At 40.1% G+C, this 18,412-nt stretch overlaps 1 protein-coding gene across 3 annotated transcripts in view; it reads right to left on the bottom strand.

Moving 5' to 3' along the window:
• Taf1b (TATA-box binding protein associated factor, RNA polymerase I subunit B) overlaps window positions 1–18,412 on the bottom strand; it is a 76,606-nt gene that overhangs the window by 14,980 nt on the left and 43,214 nt on the right. For all 3 annotated transcript variants that reach the window (XM_045149662.1, XM_045149661.1, XM_045149663.1), the window contains exons 9-12: window positions 6,930–7,077; window positions 4,264–4,441; window positions 3,804–3,850; window positions 258–348 (exon numbers count right to left, since the gene is read on the bottom strand). In XM_045149662.1, coding sequence (XP_045005597.1) covers window positions 258–348; window positions 3,804–3,850; window positions 4,264–4,441; window positions 6,930–7,077 — 464 coding nt within the window. The remainder of the gene's footprint in view (window positions 1–257; window positions 349–3,803; window positions 3,851–4,263; window positions 4,442–6,929; window positions 7,078–18,412) is intronic.

Raw genomic sequence — 18,412 nt, 5'->3', positions numbered from 1 at the left:
GGCTTCACAGGCAAGCGTTTAACCGCTAAGCCATCTCTCCAGCCCCGTAATATAGCACTTGCTAAGCATGTACAAGGTCCTGAATTTGATCTCAAGCACTAGAACAAAAATCAGTTGACTAGAATACATAGGACTACTACTTCTAGAAAAAAGCCCCAGTGCCACGCGTACACACTGGTGAATGTTCAGCTCTCAACTCTAACGTGACTGGCACAGAAATGGAACAGGTGAGTTTGAAACATGAACAGATGACTTACTTTGCCCTTGCTTCCTCCCACTTTTGTTTTTTCTCATCAAAAGTTTTCTTCATAATTTGGTACCACTTTCTGAAATCAAACCATGGCTTATCTGAAATAAAAATCCATGCTTATTAGGAAAATCCATTGCATTGTAATAACATACATTTTCATGAGTCTTCATCCATTAATATAACTCAACATTTATATAACAGCTCTTGGAAATTATGAACAGTCACTGTCTACATATTCTGACTCTCTCAAGCAATCTGTCACTCTTCCTCTAAGTTTCGAACTATACTGTGTCTCCACCAAGATCATCCTGAATCACCTCTGTTAACGTGTCTGTTTCTCACCTAGACTTTATTGTTACCTCACTGAAGGTGGAACACACACTGCCAGCTGCCACGCACTCAGGCTTCTTCTTTCTCTACACCACCCAGTACCCAGCCTGGCACCTAATTCTGTTCCAATAGACATGGCAAATACATAAGCTGAGAAGCAGATGATGTCTAAGTGTATGAAACGATGCTTTTGTAGGCTCTCCCTCACTCATAGTTGCATCAACTCCTAGTCCTGCTCTTCCTAGTCCTAATTCAGAGATTCAAGAGATAAGGAAGAAAGTGGATTGCACTAGAGAATTAGCATGTTATCAAGATACAGAGGTTGGGAGCTGGAGAAATGGCTCAGCAGTTAAGGCACTTGCAGAGCCTAATGACCAAAGTTTAATTCCCCAGTATCAACACAAAGTCAGATGCACAAAGTGACACAGGCATCTGGTTTTTTAAGAGACCCTGATGAACCCATTCTCTTTCTCTCTTTTCTTATAAATAAATAAAATTTTTTTTTTTAGAGATACAGCACCTGGGTATGCTGGTGCACACTTTTGGGAGGCAAAGGTAGGAGGACTGCTGTTAGTTTGAGGCAACCCCGAGACTACATAGTGAATCCCAGGTCAGCCTGTACTAGAGACAGACACTACCTCAAGAAAACAAAACAACAAAAACAAAACAACATAAGATACAGCAGGGCTGGAGAGATGGCTTAGCAGTTTAGGCACTTGCCTATGAAGTCTAAGGACCTAGGTTCCAGGCCCCACTACCCACATAAGCCAGGTACACAAGGTGGTGTATGTGTCTGGAGTTCATTTGCAGAGGCTGGAGGCCTTAGCATATCCATTCTCTTTTTATCTGCCTTTCTCCCTCTCATATGTGTGTGTGATCTACAATTATTTTTTAAGAAAAAAGATGCAGCTATTAGAGACAACAAAATTGAATATGTCAAGAATACAAAGGATTATCCTTTAACAAAGACAGAGGCTGGGCATGGTGGTGTATGCCTTTAATCCTCTGCCTCAGGAGGCAGAGGTAGGAGAATTACTGTTAGTTCGAGGCTAGCCTGGGCTAGAGTGAGACTCTACCTCAAAAAAATTTTTTTTTCAACTGGCCAATAAAATAAAAAAATATAGCATTGTAGGTCATATAGCAGAGGAGAAGTTACCAAAAGAATTATAGGATAGAGGACAACTGTAACAATTAATAGAACCCAAGGTTCCTTGACCTTGTGTAAATCACCCCTCTGACCCTCAACCTCCTCATCAGTGCAGGGAGGGTGGAAGCGGGTGAAGGGCAGCAGGGAGAAGAGCTCAGCACTCCTTGTCCGGCACAGATTTGCTGAAGTCTGCAAGAGACAGGCCAAAGAGCTCTCTACCACACATGGCTATACAACTTAGCCCGACCTCCAGCATGTGAAGAGGCATGAGAAGACGTCCAGTTCAACATCTTACCCCACACAGATGCTAACATGAAGGCTGGGGATATGGTTCAGAGGTTACAGGCACTGAGTGCAGATGCTAACATCAGCAATGCACAGAAATAAGTGTTTTATTTTGCACACATTGTGAAAAATATACAAACTGCATACTAATATTAAACTCAGACTCTTAAAACCAATGAACATAAAATTCTAGTAGAACTTCAAGTTGGAACTGAATTTAAGAATCCAAATATTCCCCAAACTTCACTGAATTAATCTTAGGCCAGTCACTCTGTTAAACACTGAGGATGTATTTTTTTTAAAGCAAGATATGGACCAGGCATGGTGACACACACACTCAGTAGGCAGAGGTAGGAAAATCACTGAGTTTGAGGCCAGCCTGGGACTACAGAGTGAGTTCCAGGTAAGCCTAGGGCTAGAGTGAGACTCTACTTTGAAAAAAAAAAAAAAAAAAGCAAGATATGAGCCAAATCTGGTGGCACAGGCTTGTAATACCAGATACTTAGGAGACTGAGGCAGAAAGATCACAAGGTTCAAGTCTTGCCTAGCCTAGAGAGTGAGTTCAAGGCCAACTTGGGAAACACAACGAGATCCTGTCTCAAAATAAAAAGTAACCTGGACGTGGTGGCACACACCTTTAATCCTAGCACTTGGGAGGCAGTTAGGAGGATTGCCATGAGTTCAAGGTCACCCTGAGACGACACAGTGAATTCCAGATAGCCTAGGTTAGAGTGAGACCCTTCCTCAGAAAACAAAAACAAAACAAAAAATAAATAAATAAAAAGAAAAACGAGATATAGCTCACTGGTAGAGTGGCTTGCCTATCATATGTGAAGCATTAGGTTCAATATACAACAAAACCTTCCATCTCTAAAAAAAAAAAAAAAAAAAAAAAAATCAAGATATATTCCCTCCCTCTATAAGCTCAGAAATCTATCAAACTATCACTTATAAGGTACAAGTCAGATAATCCTCTAAGCATTTACAAACACTGGCACTCTAACAAGGACAGGTGTACTTAAGCCATTGGTTATAATTTCATGTAGGAGACAGCCAGTAAAAGTCTGGGCAGCAGCAATGGCAGCAGGAGTGACTGCCTCTGGCTTAAGAAGGAAGGAAGTAGTGTGAAGTAAGCGGTATGAAGAATAGTCAGGAGCACAGTGGGAATGATACATCTTTGAAGAAAAGGTTTCTAAGAAGAATCAATACAAAGCTGTTAATAAGTTCTTGATCTGGTATAGCTAGTGAGTAGAAATTGAGAAAAAAGAGCAGATAGATCCAGGCATGGTGGCACACGCCTTTAATTCCTGCATTCAGGAGACAGAGGTAGAAGGATCACTGTGAGTTCAAGGCCACCCTGAAACTACATAGTGAGTTCCAGGTCAGCCTGGGCTAGAGCAAGACCCTACCTTAGGGGGCGGGGGAGAGAAGAGAAGATAGGACCACACAGTAGGAAGTTCTCAGTTCTCAGTAGCCCACAGATATAATTAAATAAGTATATGAAAAAACAGTACAAGGCACAGTTTGTATACAAAAATAGACATATGCATATGTCTTTTTTTCTATTTATTGTATCTTTTATCTTTTTTTGTTTTGTTTTGTTTTTGAGGTAGGGTCTCTCTCTAGCCCAGGCTGACCTGGAATTCACTATATAGTCTCAGGCTGGCCTCAAACTCACAACCATCTGCCTACCTCTGCCTCCCAAGTGTTGGGGTTAAAGGTGTGCACCATCATGCCAGGCTTTTACCCCATCTTTTACAATTACTTTGAAGTCAACTAGTAAATTAGTACCTTTTTTGTGTTCTTCATTATATGCTTCAGCAAGATCAGAATAAGACCTGGAGGCAATAATAAATAAGTCAACTTGTTTAGCTATCATGTATTTGGGTAGTTAAAGTTTTAATTCTCCTAAGGAAAAAGTATAGAACAGTACTCAAAACTGATACTTTTTTTTTTTTTTTTTTTGGTTTTTCGAGGTAGGGTCTTGCTGTACTCCAGGCTAAACTGGAATTCATTATGTAGTCTCAGGCTAGACTTGAATTCAGAGTGATCCTCCTACATCTACTTCCCAAGTGCTGGGATTAAAGACATATGCCACCATGCCCAGTTCTGAGTCACTTTCTATTGAGATAATATGGAGTCCTTTACTCTGAAAATTTAGGTAAAAGTAGTATGTTTTCCCTTAATGTTTTGAAAATACTAAGACCAGTGCAACATAGTATTATTGGCCAAAGATGTGATATATACTTACCATTCTAAGTTGTCATCCAGTAAAAAGAGCAGTTTCAATACTACTACAATGACAGCTAGAGCTTGAACATCATATTTAACTGTTTTTTTCATTTTAGCTATAGGATCAAATGTCAGAAAATCCACTTCTCCTATTCCAGTCATTTTTACCACTTGGCAAGTTAAACCATGCATTTCATCTGTTGAAGAACAAAACAATAAATGTGAATGCAAACCTTGAGTTAACTAGGCCACAGTAGGAATGTGTATGCTCGTAGGGTACATGGTACATTTAACTGTAAATGTGAATGCAAACCTTGTTTAACTAGGCCACAGTAGGAATGTGTACACTCGTAGGGTACATGGTACATTTAACATTTTTTTAAAAATTTATTTATTTGAGAACGACAGACACAGAGAGAAAGACAGATAGAGGGAGAGAGAGAATGGGCGCGCCAGGGCTTCCAGCCTCTGCAAACGAACTCCAGACGCGTGCGCCCCCTTGTGCATCTGGCTAACGTGGGACCTGGGGAACCAAGCCTCGAACCGGGGTCCTTAGGCTTCACAGGCAAGCGCTTAACCGCTAAGCCATCTCTCCAGCCCTAACATATTTTTTTAAAGAAAAAATCTTGTTACATGTCCTTATCAGCCTCAAAATGATAAACTTCATGTCTCAGCCTCTCGAATGAATGCTGAGATTACAGGCTTGTGCCACCAAACCTAGTGCTCTTTGTATAGCCCTTGTCATGGCCTTCAATAGCTCACTGTGTTTAGATCACATTTTTCTCCATCAATTTTAGGGAGTGGCAACTGAGAATGTCATTAAACAAAAACATTACCGCAGAGCTGGGGAGATGGCTCAGCAATTAAAGGTGCTTGCTTGTAAAGCCTGCCAGCCTGAGTTTAATTCCCTAGTACCCATGTACAGCCAGATGCACAAAGTGGTACATGTCTACCCTGGTACATCCATTTCTCTCTCTCTCTCATAATTAATTAATTTAAAAACATTGCCACAAATTAGCTTCCAGAATTTTGTTGTAGTTGTTTTGAGAAAGGGTCTCCTTTCTGGCTCAGAATGGCCTTGGACTGAGGATTTTTCCCACTTCCTCCACTCAAGTGCAGAAAGTACAAGTATGTGCCACCACACCTGGCAGGGGACGTTTTTATTTATTATAGAAACTTATTTACTCATTTGTGTGTGAGACAGAGAAAGAGTGTGTACTAGCACAGCAGTGCTTCCTGCTGCTACAAAGACACATGCACTACATGAGCCTGGCTTTATGAGGGCTCTGGGAATACAACCCAGGCTATTATGCTTTGCAAGCAAGTACTTTTTTTAAATTGCAGAGCTATCCCTCCAACCCCAGGTAATGTTTTTAATTAGAATTCACTACAAAGTAATAATATTTCCTGTAAATACATTGTTACTATTTTTTAAAGCAGGTCATTAACAATTCATACTGAAATATCATTAACTACTTTGCTTCTACTTGATGAACTTGCCATAAAAGCCACATATAGCCTGTTTTGGTGGCATATGCCTTAATCCAAGCCCTTGGGAGGCTGAGGATTGCCAGAGTTCAAGGACAGCGTGGGCTACAGTGAGACTCGTCTTCAAAAACCAAAAAAAAAAAAAAAAAAAGGAGCCAGGTATGGTGGCGCACGCCTTTACAGTACTTGTGAGGCAGAGGTAGGAGAATCACCATGAGCTTGAGGCCACCCTAATACTACATAGTAAATTCCAGGTCAGTCTGGGTCACAGTGAGATCCTACCTTAAAAAAAAAAAAAAAAAAAAAGCTTAGGGGATTTTGTGGAAGAGGGGCAAAAAGAGCCACAGGTTGGAAGGGAGTATCTAGAAACAATGCCACCCCCCCCCACCAATGACTGCTGCTCTCACAACTTATAACCCACAACCCCATGATGAATACCAGCAATTCCACTAAGGAGGGACCTCAGTGGAATGGAGGCAGATAGGAGAGAAATGATGGTACTAACATATGATGTGTCCATACAAAGCTCCTACTTAACTAAAAAAAAAAAAAAAAAAAAAGAAAGAAAGAAAGGAAAGATGACTGGGTAGTTAAGGAGGCGTGCTGACAGAGGTTGACAAGGTGGGTTTGATTCCCCAGTACTCACATAAGGCCAGATGCACAAAGTGGCACATGTGTCTGAAGATTGTTTGCAATGGCAAAAAGGCCCTAATGTGCCCTTTTTCTCTCTCTACTTACAAATAAATAATAAATAAAAAATATATAAAGGGGCTGGAGAGATGGCTCAATGACTATGGCACTTGCTTGCAAAGCATAATGACCCAGGTTCAATTCCCCAATATCCACATAAAGCCAGATGCAGAAAGTGGCGTATGCATCTGGAGTTCATTTGCAGTGGCTGCAGGCCCTGGCACACCCATTCTCTCACCTTCTCGCAAATTCAGAAATAATTAAAAAAAATATATAAAAGCCACATGTATTGGCCCAAACACAAACCTGGCACTAAACTAGAATAAGTCTATTTCGGAACAGTGTCCCTTTAAGCATTTTAAACAGTTTGCATTATTTTGAAATTAAGCTTCATGTTACTATGGACTCTTTCAGATGGCTTGAACAGTCTGTGACTGAAAGGACCCTTTGTTCTGCTTAATGTAATCCCAGTACTGAAAGTTTCCTCATCACATACTCTACACCTACCTGGGAGATTGACCTCCAGCAAGTACTTCATACACAATATGTTGGGATGAAGGTAGCAGCCCTCAGTTACCTCTGGAAAACGAGGTAAATCTAAAAAGGTGGCAATTTCAATCATGCTTTTATAGATCTCTTCATAGTTAGGCCAAGACTAAAATAAAACAGACATAATCCAAATAGCAATTATTGCAACCAATTTCTTTTGAAGATGTTTTCTTTTCTTTTACAGATATAAAAAGATTTAATAAAATACACTTCAGGAGAAACAAACTTAGCTAGAGAATTCTCTGGGTGAGACAATCACTTTCCCCAGAAAAGGAAAGAGAGTTCCTTATAACAGTCAAAGTACCATTTGTGTGGGGTAGATAAGTGGACATCTTACCATCTTGTTAAGTAGTAAATTTTACTACACCAGTTGTCTTTCATGAGATTGATCACTCATGATTGTTAGGAGTTAAGCTAAATGTTTGTATAAGACATTGAAAGTTATAGCCAGGCGTGGTGGTGCACACCTTTAATTCCAGCACTCGGGAGGCAGAGGTAGGAGGATCACCGTAAGTTCAAGGCCATCCTGAGACTAAGTAGTGAATTCCAGGTCAGCCTGAGCTAGAGTGAGACCCTACCTTGAAAAACCAAAAAAAAAAAAAAAAAAAAGAAGGAGACATTGAAAGTTGGACTGGGGAGATGGCTCAGTGGTTAAGGCACTTACCTGCATAGCCTAATGACCTGGGTTTGATTCCCCAGTGGCCACATAAGGTCAGATGCACACTGGCACATGCGAAATATATTTTTTTTAAAAATTCACTGGAGTCAGGCTCCGAGTAGTCAGTGTGGGAATTTACTTTTATTAATTAGCCTTTTTTCCCCCTCTATACTTAGCATGCCTGAGGCTCCGAGTTCAATCCACAGCACCTAAATAAGTAATCGGATACATTTACAAGATGTGGACTGGAGGGATAGCTTAGCGGTTAAGGTGTTTGCCTGCAAAGCCAAAGGACCCAGGTTCGATTCTCCAGAACCCACATTAGCCGGATGCACAAGGGGGCACATGCATCTAGAGTTTGTTTGCAGTGGCTAGAGGCCCTGGCACACCCATTTTCTGTCTCTCTTTTTCCCTCCCTCCCTCTCTCTCTTTCTCTGTCAAATGAATAAATAAATATTTTTAAAAAATGTTCCTGGGAGAGATGTTTTCTATAAGATGTTTTCTAATTTAAAAGTAACATGAGTTCATCAAATAAAATATAGAATGTGTGGCAGGAGATGGATCAGCAGTTAAGAAACTTGCTTGCAAAGCCTAAAGACCTAGGTTTGATTCCTCAGTACCCACGTAAAGCCAGATGCACAAAGTAGAGCATGCATGTGGAGTTCATTTGAGGACACTAGAGGACCTGGTGTACCAACTCTTTCTTTCTCCTTGCTAATAAATTAATAAAGTTTTAATTAAAAAACTTTTGTTTTTGGAGATAGGGTCTTACTCTAGTCCAGGGTGGCCTTGAACTCATGGCGATCCTCCTACCTCTGCCTCTCACATGCTGGGATTAAAGGCTTGAGCCAGCACAACCAGTTTAAAAAAATTTAATTAAAAAATATAGATCCAGGCATGGTGGTACACGCCTTTAATTCCAGCACTTGGGAGGCAGAGGTAGGAGGACTGCCATGAGTTCGAGGCCACCCTGAGACTCCATAGTGAATTCCAGTTCAGCCTGGACTAGAGTGAGGCCCTACCTCAAAAAACTAATACACACACACACACACACACACACACACACACACACGTATGATTGGAGAAATGGCTTAACAGTTAAGGTATTTGCCTGCAAGGCCAAAGGACCTATGTTGAATTCCCCAATAATCATGTAAAACCAGATGCACAAGATGGCACATGCATCTGGAGTTCATTAGCAGTGGCTGCCCATATTTTCTGTCTGCCTTCTTCTCTCTCATAAACAAACAAAACAAATGTAGGGCTGGAGAAATGGCTTAGCGGTTAAGTGCTTGCCTGTGAAGCCTAAGGACCCTGGTTTGAGGCTCCATTCCCCAGGACCCATGTTAGCCAGATGCACAAGGGGGCGCACGTGTCTGGAGTTAGTCTGCAGTGGCTGGAGGCCCTGGCGTGCCCATTCTCTCTCTCTCTCTATCGGCCTCATTCTCTCTCTGTCCCTCTCAAATAAATAAATAAAAACAGAAAAACAAATTAAAAAAATGTAGAATGTGGGAAAAATATGAAAGGGAACAATGCCCACAAATCCTTACTATTTAAAGTTAGTTGGTTTTTTTCTTTTTGGTTTGTTGAGGTAGGGTCTCATTGTAGCACAGGCTGACTTGGAACTCACTCTGTAGTCCCAGGCTGGCCTCAAACTCATGGTGATTCTACCTCTGTCTCCCAAGTGCTGGGATTAAATGCATGCACCATTGCATCTGGCTTCCAAATTTAGTAATTTCTTTAAAAAATATTTATTCATTTATTTATTTGAGAGAGAGGGAGAGAGTAGAAATAGGCAAAGGGAGAGGGGGATGAGTACCCCAGGGACTCCAGATGCACGCACCACCTTGTGCATCTGGCTTTCGTAGGTACTGGGGAATCAAACATGGGTCCTTAGGCTTCACAAGCAAGCACCTTAACCGCTAAGCCTTCTTTCCAGCCCCCAAACTCAGTAATTTTTAACATTAGCAATACTAAACTGAAATGCCAGTACAAGTTTATTTGGCTCATAGAACTCTTCCTGGTCATGCTCATGATCTACTAAAATCATTATTTCTTGCCTTGGGAGCACTTGGGGAAATTCATTTCTTCTTCTTTTTTTTTTACTTTCAAATGGAAATTATTTTCAAAATTGCCTCATTACAAGCTGATGTATCAATCTAAACACCTGATGACAACAAAGGCCATCATCTTTTCAAATGTGTACTGGGAGAAAATAATTATTGGTAATGCAGATCTACACATTTATGCTAAACCCTAGATTCTAAATTCTTCTAATCTCAGGGCTACAGAGATGGCTCAGTGGTTAATGGCCTGGGCTTAATTCCCTAGTAGCCACATAAAGCCAAGAGTATAAATTCTTCTAATCTCAAAATGAATTTATCTGGCTTTTAGGGGCAAGCAAGCTGACCTGAAACTTGTTATTCTCCTGAGGAAATTTATTTATTTACTCTTGAGGAAATTTATTTATTTACATTTATTTATTTATTTAGTTAGATTTTTTGAGGTTAAGGTCTCACTCTAGTCCAAGTTGACCCGAAATTCACTATGTAGTCACAGGCTGGTCTCAAATTCGTAATGATCCTCCTACCTCTGCCTCCTGAGTACTGGGATTAAAGACATGCACCACCATGGCTGGTTGAAGAAATTTATTTTGAAACAGCGCTAGCTGTTCCTTCTTGAATAACTCAAAAAAAAAAAAAAAAAAAAAAAAGAGGTAAAGGGGACCTTGGGAGATGGCTCAGTCAGAAAAGCACTTGCCACATAAGTATGAGGACCTGAGTCTAGATCCCCAGCTCTCAAGTAAATGACAGATATGACAGCACATGTGATTTTTATTTCAATTTCTTTATTTATTTGAGAGAGAGAGAATGGGTGTGTCATGGCCTCTAGCCACTGCAAACAAGCTCCAGATGCATGTACCCCATGTGCATCTGGCTTACATGGGTCCTGGGAAATCAAACCTGAGTCCTTCGTCTTTGCAGGCAAGCACCTTAACCGCTAATCCATCTCTCCAGACTCTTTCCCTGCCCCGGCCCCCAGGCAGTGTATCACCATCACTCTAGTCCAGACTGACCAGGAATTTACTCTTTAGCCCCAGGCTGGCCTCACCTATGGCAATCCTTCTACCTCTGCCTTCCAAGTGCTGAGATTAAAGGTGTGCACTACCACACCCAGCTTATTTTCTACCTTCATTTTAATCATTCTGGCTGTCACTTTTGTAATAAGAAAAAATAACAATCAAAACCATATTATAGGTCTGTAGACAACTCTGTGTAGAGAATTTACCTAGAATGAGTAAGGTTCTGCCTTTGATTCCCACCCTTAAGCCCTTAGAATATATACTACAGTTGTCCAAAGAAGTACACATGGACTTACCATATCATCTAGCAAGTATACTTCTGGTTATGCAACCAAAAGAATTGAAGAAGGAACTCTGAGATGTTTGTATATATTTACAGCACCATCATTTACAATAGGTAAATAGTGGAAACAGCAAGAAAATCCAAGGATGTACAAGCAAACTGTGGTATACACATATAATGTCAATATATAGAATACATAGTATGTCAATCTTAAGGAAGAATGTAATTCTGACACACTCTAAATATGGATACATCTTAAAGATATGCTAAGTGAAATAAGCCAGACAATAAAAAGTACCATATTATTCCACTTAAGTGAGATTTTTTGTTTAAATTTTATTTTTATTTTTTTACAAGCAGAGAGAGAGAGAAAGAGAGGGGAGGGGGAAAGGGAATGAGAATGGGTGCATCAGGGCCTCTAGTACTGCAAACAAACTCCAAATGCATGCACCACTTTGTGTATTTGGCTTATGTGAGTACTGGTTCTTTAGGCTTTGCAGACAAGTGCCTTAACCAGTGAACCATCTCTCCAGCCCGAGCCTTTTGTTTTGTTTTGTTTTTCGAGGTAGAGTCTTGCTCTAGCCCAGGCAGACCTGGAATTCATTTTGAAGTCTCAGGGTGGCCTCGAGCTCACAGCAATCCTCTTACCTCTGCCTGCCAAGTGCTGGGATTAAAGGTATGCACCACCATGCCTGGCTCCAAGATTTTTATTTTATTTTTATTTTTATTTTTTGTTGTTTACTTTTATTTATTTATTTGAGAGTGAGAGAGAGAGAAAGAGGCAGAGAAAGAGAGGAGAGTGGGCACCCCAGGGCTTCTAGCCACTGCAAACGAACTCTAGATGCGTGTGCCCCCTTGTGCATCTGGCTAACGTGGGTCCTGGGGAATGGAACCTCGAACCGGGGTCCTTAGGCTTCAGAGGCAAGCACTTAACCGCTAAGCCATCTCTCCAGCCCAAGATTTTTTTTTTAAGTTTTTATTTATTTGCAAGCAGAGAGAGAAAGAGAGTGAGTGAGCGAGCATTGGAGTGCAAGAGAATGGCCACATCAGGACCTTCAGCTGCTGCAAACAAACTCCACACGCATCTGCCACTTGGTGCATCTGGCTTTACATGGGTACTAAGGGATCAAACTTAGGTCATTAGGCTTTGCAGGCAAGTGTCTTAACCACTGATCCATCTTTCCAGCCCAAATGGGATTCTTTTTTTAAAATTTTTATTAACATTTTCCATGATTATAAAAAAATATCCCATGGTAATATCCTTCCTCCCCCCCATACTTTCTCCTTTGAAATTCCATTCTGCATCATATTACCTCCCCCATCTCAATCACTGTACTTAACATATATACAATACCAACCTACTAAGTACCCTCTTCCCTTCCTTTCTCTTCCCTTTATATCTCCTTTTTAACTTACTGGCCTCTGCTACTAAGTATTTTCCTTCTCACGCAGAAGCCCAATCATCTGTAGCTAGGATCCACATATGAGGGAGAACATGTGGCACTTGGCTTTCTGGGCCTGGGTTACCTCACTTAGTATGATCCTTTCCAGATCCATCCATTTTTCTGCAAATTTCATAACTTCATTTTTCTTTACCAAATGGGATTCTTAAGAGTAGTCAAGCCAGGAGTGGTGGCATATGCCTTTAATCCCAGCTTGTTATGTCTATTTTGCCACAATAAAAATAAATAAATTAAAGGGACCTAAGTGACATCTAAAGTGGGGGAAAAACCCACAATGTATTAGAGAAGTTAGAATTAGAAGTATAAGAAGCTGAAGATTCTATTCAAAAAAATCAACATGTGTAACATCTTGAACATATTCAAAAGCTATAGTACTAATGTTTATCTTTATCTTATAGCAGCAAAAGACATATTGGTTAAGTTATTAAACAATAATTATTAAGTAAGTGACAGAAAGATAGGGGTCTGCCTTTCCCAGAAGCAAAAAATACATCAAGCACAAAGAAGCAGAATATCTGCAGCATCTGTTGCTCCAGGCCTCCTTGCCCAGAATTGCATCTGATTACTATTTAATTAGTCTAGAGTGAGACTGAAAGGGATTTTCCTTTCCTCAAATGAGGTAAAGGCTTATGACGTCACTACCAAACACCATTTCTGTTCCAGAAGCTATCATCAGAATCATCAGAATGCTACCTCTTGCCACCAGCAATGAGAAAGAGTTTAGCTGTACTTACTGGGCTATGGACACTCCCACTCCTCACAGTACAATTAAGCCAGGACAGTTTGGGGGCCTGCATTGTACTTACTTAGTATGCTTTTAGAGGATAGAGTATTATGAACCACTCTGTCTCTGTTTCATTGTCCTTAGTCTCCAATATCAACCAGATTCTAAAACTTAGATAACCATCGCATAATAACTGCAGTAAACATTCAGTGACTGTGTTAGATTGACTTGTTGGGAATGCATTCATCTACAGAACACACCCAAGGGAAGGGTCCCTAAGAAGCTGAAGGTATTTGTAGCATATTTTCACTAGATATTTGGAATCCATGATGTAGTAAGTAGACTAAGAGGCTTACCAGAATTCTGGTTAAAATCTTGCATGGACAATGACATTTTGATTATATTGAACATTGGCTTATCTGCTAGTTAGTCTAAATACTACCTCAAACTTTTTGTGGAATAGTGTGGAAGACAAAGGAAGAACAGAGGTAGAGAGATAAGACTTATGCACTCTGGACAGCACTCTCTATCACAATCACTTGCAAGATGCTTATTACGAAGGCGTCTTAGCAGATCCCATAGCAGATTGCCTGAGTCAGTCTCTAAGGCTGGTCTAAAGCAGATGCAGGTTGGACAAGCATTCCAGGTTGTTTACTTTTTTTTTTTTTTTTTAACATGGGCTCACTATGTAGTCTAGACTGGCTTAGATCTCACAACTGTCCTGCCTCAGATTGTGAGTGGTGGGATTACAGCTATGTGCCATTCTAAACCGGCTTCCCATCCTCATTTTTCTTGTAGAATGGCAAAACTCCTCAGTTGGTTTCATGCCGCAAACCTGTACAGAGAAGTATGCGCACATACACTGCAGTAATGGTTAAGATGCTGTGAGAAGCAGGAACAAATGCCAACTTCAGCTGGTTTTTCCTCATGCTGTCTAGCAGTAGCATTTCTGGAAGGCAGGAGTGGGCATGAGGGGAAATGAGAACACCTATTATTCTTACACTTACCTGAATCTCCCTCAGGTAGATTTTAAGCTATCAGATTATTATTCTAACAAAGATTGCACAAACACTTGCAAGGGATACACATGGCCTACTGAGTAAGATGGTGAACAAATTTAGAGTAATGTTTGAAGACTTGGAGTGTATTAAAACTTGATCCAGTAAGACCTTCATTTGGAAGTGCTTAAACAGTGACTGACAGTTCTGGAAGATTCCTTTCATCCTTCAACCAAGAGGGACCCAGTTTCAACAAGGGCGTAAGATTGCTCCAAGGCAAAATGAATCACCATGGCAAAGTGCCACTTAATGGGATTGGCTAACTCTGCATTACATCTTTTCTCTCTGCCCCTTCAGAGAGAAGGTCAGAGTGCTGTTTATCAACATTCACAATGCTGCAGATGCACTTTAGAATGCATTTCTACTTTCTTCTACATCCCTGCCTGCTGAGTCTAGGAAGTGAGGACTAATTCTTGAGAGGATTTAGAAACATTGCCAAGAACTATGGTAGGGTAGTATGCATATCACCTATCATTTGTTTATAAAGTGGTCTGAGAATTCAAAATATATAAAAACTTTAAAAAATGGCCAAAAAGATAAAAGTAGCCCTGCTGTCTATATGTCTCCAGCAGAATAAATTGCATCTACAGAAGACAAGTGTGTCTAGGTCCAAATTTTGTTTCTACCAGTGGTTTGAGTTGTTTAATGTCTGTGAATGAGAGCAGATTTTCATCTAAGGCTATCAGATGAATTCAAAGATTTTTTTGCCAGAAATAAATGTTACTTTTCAAAATCAGCACCATTCTCCAGAAACTTGAAAAAAAAAAATGAAGAGGTAGAGGCAGGTAAAGGAGGTTATCTTCAAATTAGATTACATAAATAAGTAAAAGGCAAGGGCTGTCCATCTGGAGCTGGGTATCATACTCAAAAAAAGGAGATGACTGGAAATGCTGCTTACTGCATACTCCTACTTGCTCCCAGACTGCTCCAAAGCCAGGGATGGAACTGCCATGGCCGGCCTGCCTGGAAAGAAAACCAAGTACTCACTACTCTGTCTGTTCCTCACTTCTAAGTGGTGTGTCAGATCTTCTGTTACCAGGGCAAAGAGGGCCTCCTAACTAACAGCAACTTATAGAAAGAAACAGCTCAAGGTGCAGAAGAGGTTTAGAAAGCTTTTTTGGATGTGATGTGGTGCTTTTAAGGTGTGCTGGATCTGCTGAAATAACAAAAATAAAACAAAACCAGACACAGAAGAAAAAACAGTCCCCAGGAGCCCACACACAACACTCAATGGAATTATCTTCACAGCCATCTCCCAGCACAATTGCACCTTTTGTCATTTCTGGTGGAGGTACAGCTGCTGAAGAAGCCAAGACTTAGTGGAGAAAACCAAGACATGGAAGGGGGAGGAAAATGCTTCCTTTGTTAATGAAAAGCCATTTCCACTTAAAAGTTTCAACACACTGCAGCAGAGTGAATGCACTTTTGTGAGCAAAGGCAAAGCACACAATGAAGAAAAGCTACCTGTCAGTTAAACAAACATGGCTGAAGGCATCCCAGGCCTTCCTCTTTTTCTTGAAAAAAGTATACACTTACTCCACTTGGCTACAGATATGTCTAAAAGGTATAATAAATACGACACATAAGGGCTTCTACAGTGATACAGATCCATTTAATTACAATAGTAAGAAATCACAACTTTAATGTTTTTTTAAAAGACCATAAACTTATAGTAAATTGTTTCAGCATGCATTAAAATGGAGTGCTTGTGAAAGCATTTTATTGAATTTCACAAATATTCCAGTGAGTTTATTTTCCTTCATGAAGCAATGCCTTAAGACAGGCAAGGACAAGCTAGAGTTTCTGTTACACAACAGCAGGCTCCTGTGATAAAGCAGATTACAATACCCTGTCAGAGGCAAACTTCCTGCTCAGCTATTTAAAAAAAAAATAAAAAGAAGTTTAGGGCCGCACCCTGCTTATTCTTACTGTTGTTTTGAAGCTAAGATCCAACTGAGAAGAAGCTAATACTATATGCACCTGTTAATCTCAACTCACCACAAGACTTTCTGTTACAGAGGAAAACTAACACAATAACAAAGCATTACAATATAGTCTTTATGGAGGAAGGACAAAATGAGTTCCACATATGTTACAATTCATAAAGTGGGCTCATTTCACCTCTACCATGTAATAACCAAAAATACTTTTTATGTTCAAAATCTAGTCTATATGGAGTATGGCTTTTGTCCCGAGGATGAGATCTTTTTAGAAACATGCTGTTGACTTGCACTAGCAAATAATAAACATTATGAACAAATACAGAATTATGAAATCATTATGAGGACTTGCCAGTTGAACAGATGAAATCTGTTTTGGCCCCAGGATCAGAGCTGGGAAGAATCTTGTGGATTTTGCTGACTTCTGTCTATCTACAAAACAATTGCACAGCTCCATACTAAAGGAGATTAAAGCTAGTGTCCAGAAGGGCAGAAAAACCCCAAACAATTTAAATATGATTCTGGAAGGGTTAACTGATTATTTTTGCAGCAGATATATCGCTGTCAATATTTAGTGCCAAAGCAAAGTGCCATTTTCTTTCCCCAGGAAGTATAGGGAGGAAAATCCCTGGGCTGAGTTCACTGGATACCAGGGTATAGTAGGGCCATGATCAAACTACATCACAGATAATCCACATAAAATCACTGGTTTCACTTGGCAAATAAGAGGTGTGATTTTGCTAAAAGAAATATGAATGTAGCTTCATAGACAGGTATACTTTCTAACCTGAGTATTTTAGTTGTGGTGAAGAATACAAATTAACTGATAAGACTACTTAACTCACACACTGATTTTCATATGAGTGATACTGCTACAATTATATTTCTTAATATATATGTGGGCATATTATACTGGGGGACAGAGAGAGAGAATGGGTGTGCCAGGGTCTCTAGCCACTGCAAACAAACTCCAGACACATGCACTAGCATCTGGCTTATGTGGGTACTGGGGAAGTGAACCTGGGTCCTTAGGCTTCACATAGAGCCCTAACCATGAAGCAATTTCTCCAGCTCATGTTTCTTATTTTAAATGTCCTTGCTTATAAACAAAAGTGTAGCTTGGTATGGTGGTACACACCTTTAGTCCCAGCACTCGGGAAGCAAAGGTAGGATCACCATGGGTTCAAGTCCACCCTGAGACTACATAGTCAATTCCAGGTCAGCCTGGGCTAAAGTAAGACCCTACCTAAAAAAAAAAAAGAAAAAAAAAGTGTATATCCCGTATATATTTACATTTAACAGAACTTTTAAAACCAAATACTATTATTTAATGATCTTCAAATATATTAAATAACTATTATATCAGAAGCATTCTGGAAATTCCCTATGTGTGTGTATAACCTAGCAGAACAATTTGAGTTCTTCTAGAAATTAGTGAGTTTAAACCTATCCTGTTTTATAACTATTTCAAATCATGTAATCAATAACCACAGACCCTTGACATGTGTCAGTTTTTGTGGATTATAGAATAGAACCAGTTAAGTATGGTCCCAATTCTCAAAGAATTGACCCCTTATAGTTAGAGCTATTAGACAAACAAAAACCCTGGTGTCCTATTTGTCTCTGACTCCTCTCTTAAAAATTCCTCTTAGACAATATCCTCTAGCTGCCTTTAAAATTTTGAAAATTCCAGATAGTACATTTAAAATATTTGTAACTTTTAAAAATTATTATTATTATTTTTTAGAGAGAGCAAGAGAGACAGAAAGAGAGGAGAGAATTGGCACACTAGGGTCTCAGCTACTGCAATCAATCTCCAGGCGCATGCACCACCTAGTGGGCATGTGTGACCTTATGCTTGCCTCACCTTTGTGCGTCTGGCTAACATGGTATCTGAAGAGTAGAACATGGGTCCTTAGGCTTCACAGGCAAGTGCTTTAACTGCTAAGCCATCTCTCTAGCCCATATGTGTTATAACTTCTGAAATAAAATAAATAAACACTCATGAGCCCACTTAGGAACTGGAACATTATCACAGTCACTATACCCACTAGAGGTTACTCATCTCTCTATGCTCGCAACATTTATCACTCAGTATCCTGAGTTTTGATCAGTATTAACTTGCTTCAAAGAAAACATTCCACAGGGCTGGAGAGATGGCTTAGCATTTAAGGTGCTGGCTGGCAAAACCAAAGGATGCAAATTCAATTTCCCAATACCCACATAAAGCCAG

This window comes from Jaculus jaculus, chromosome 5 (genome assembly GCF_020740685.1).
Source record: "Jaculus jaculus isolate mJacJac1 chromosome 5, mJacJac1.mat.Y.cur, whole genome shotgun sequence".
NCBI lineage: Eukaryota > Metazoa > Chordata > Mammalia > Rodentia > Dipodidae > Jaculus > Jaculus jaculus.
This window is presented reverse-complemented; position numbering and strand designations above follow the sequence as displayed.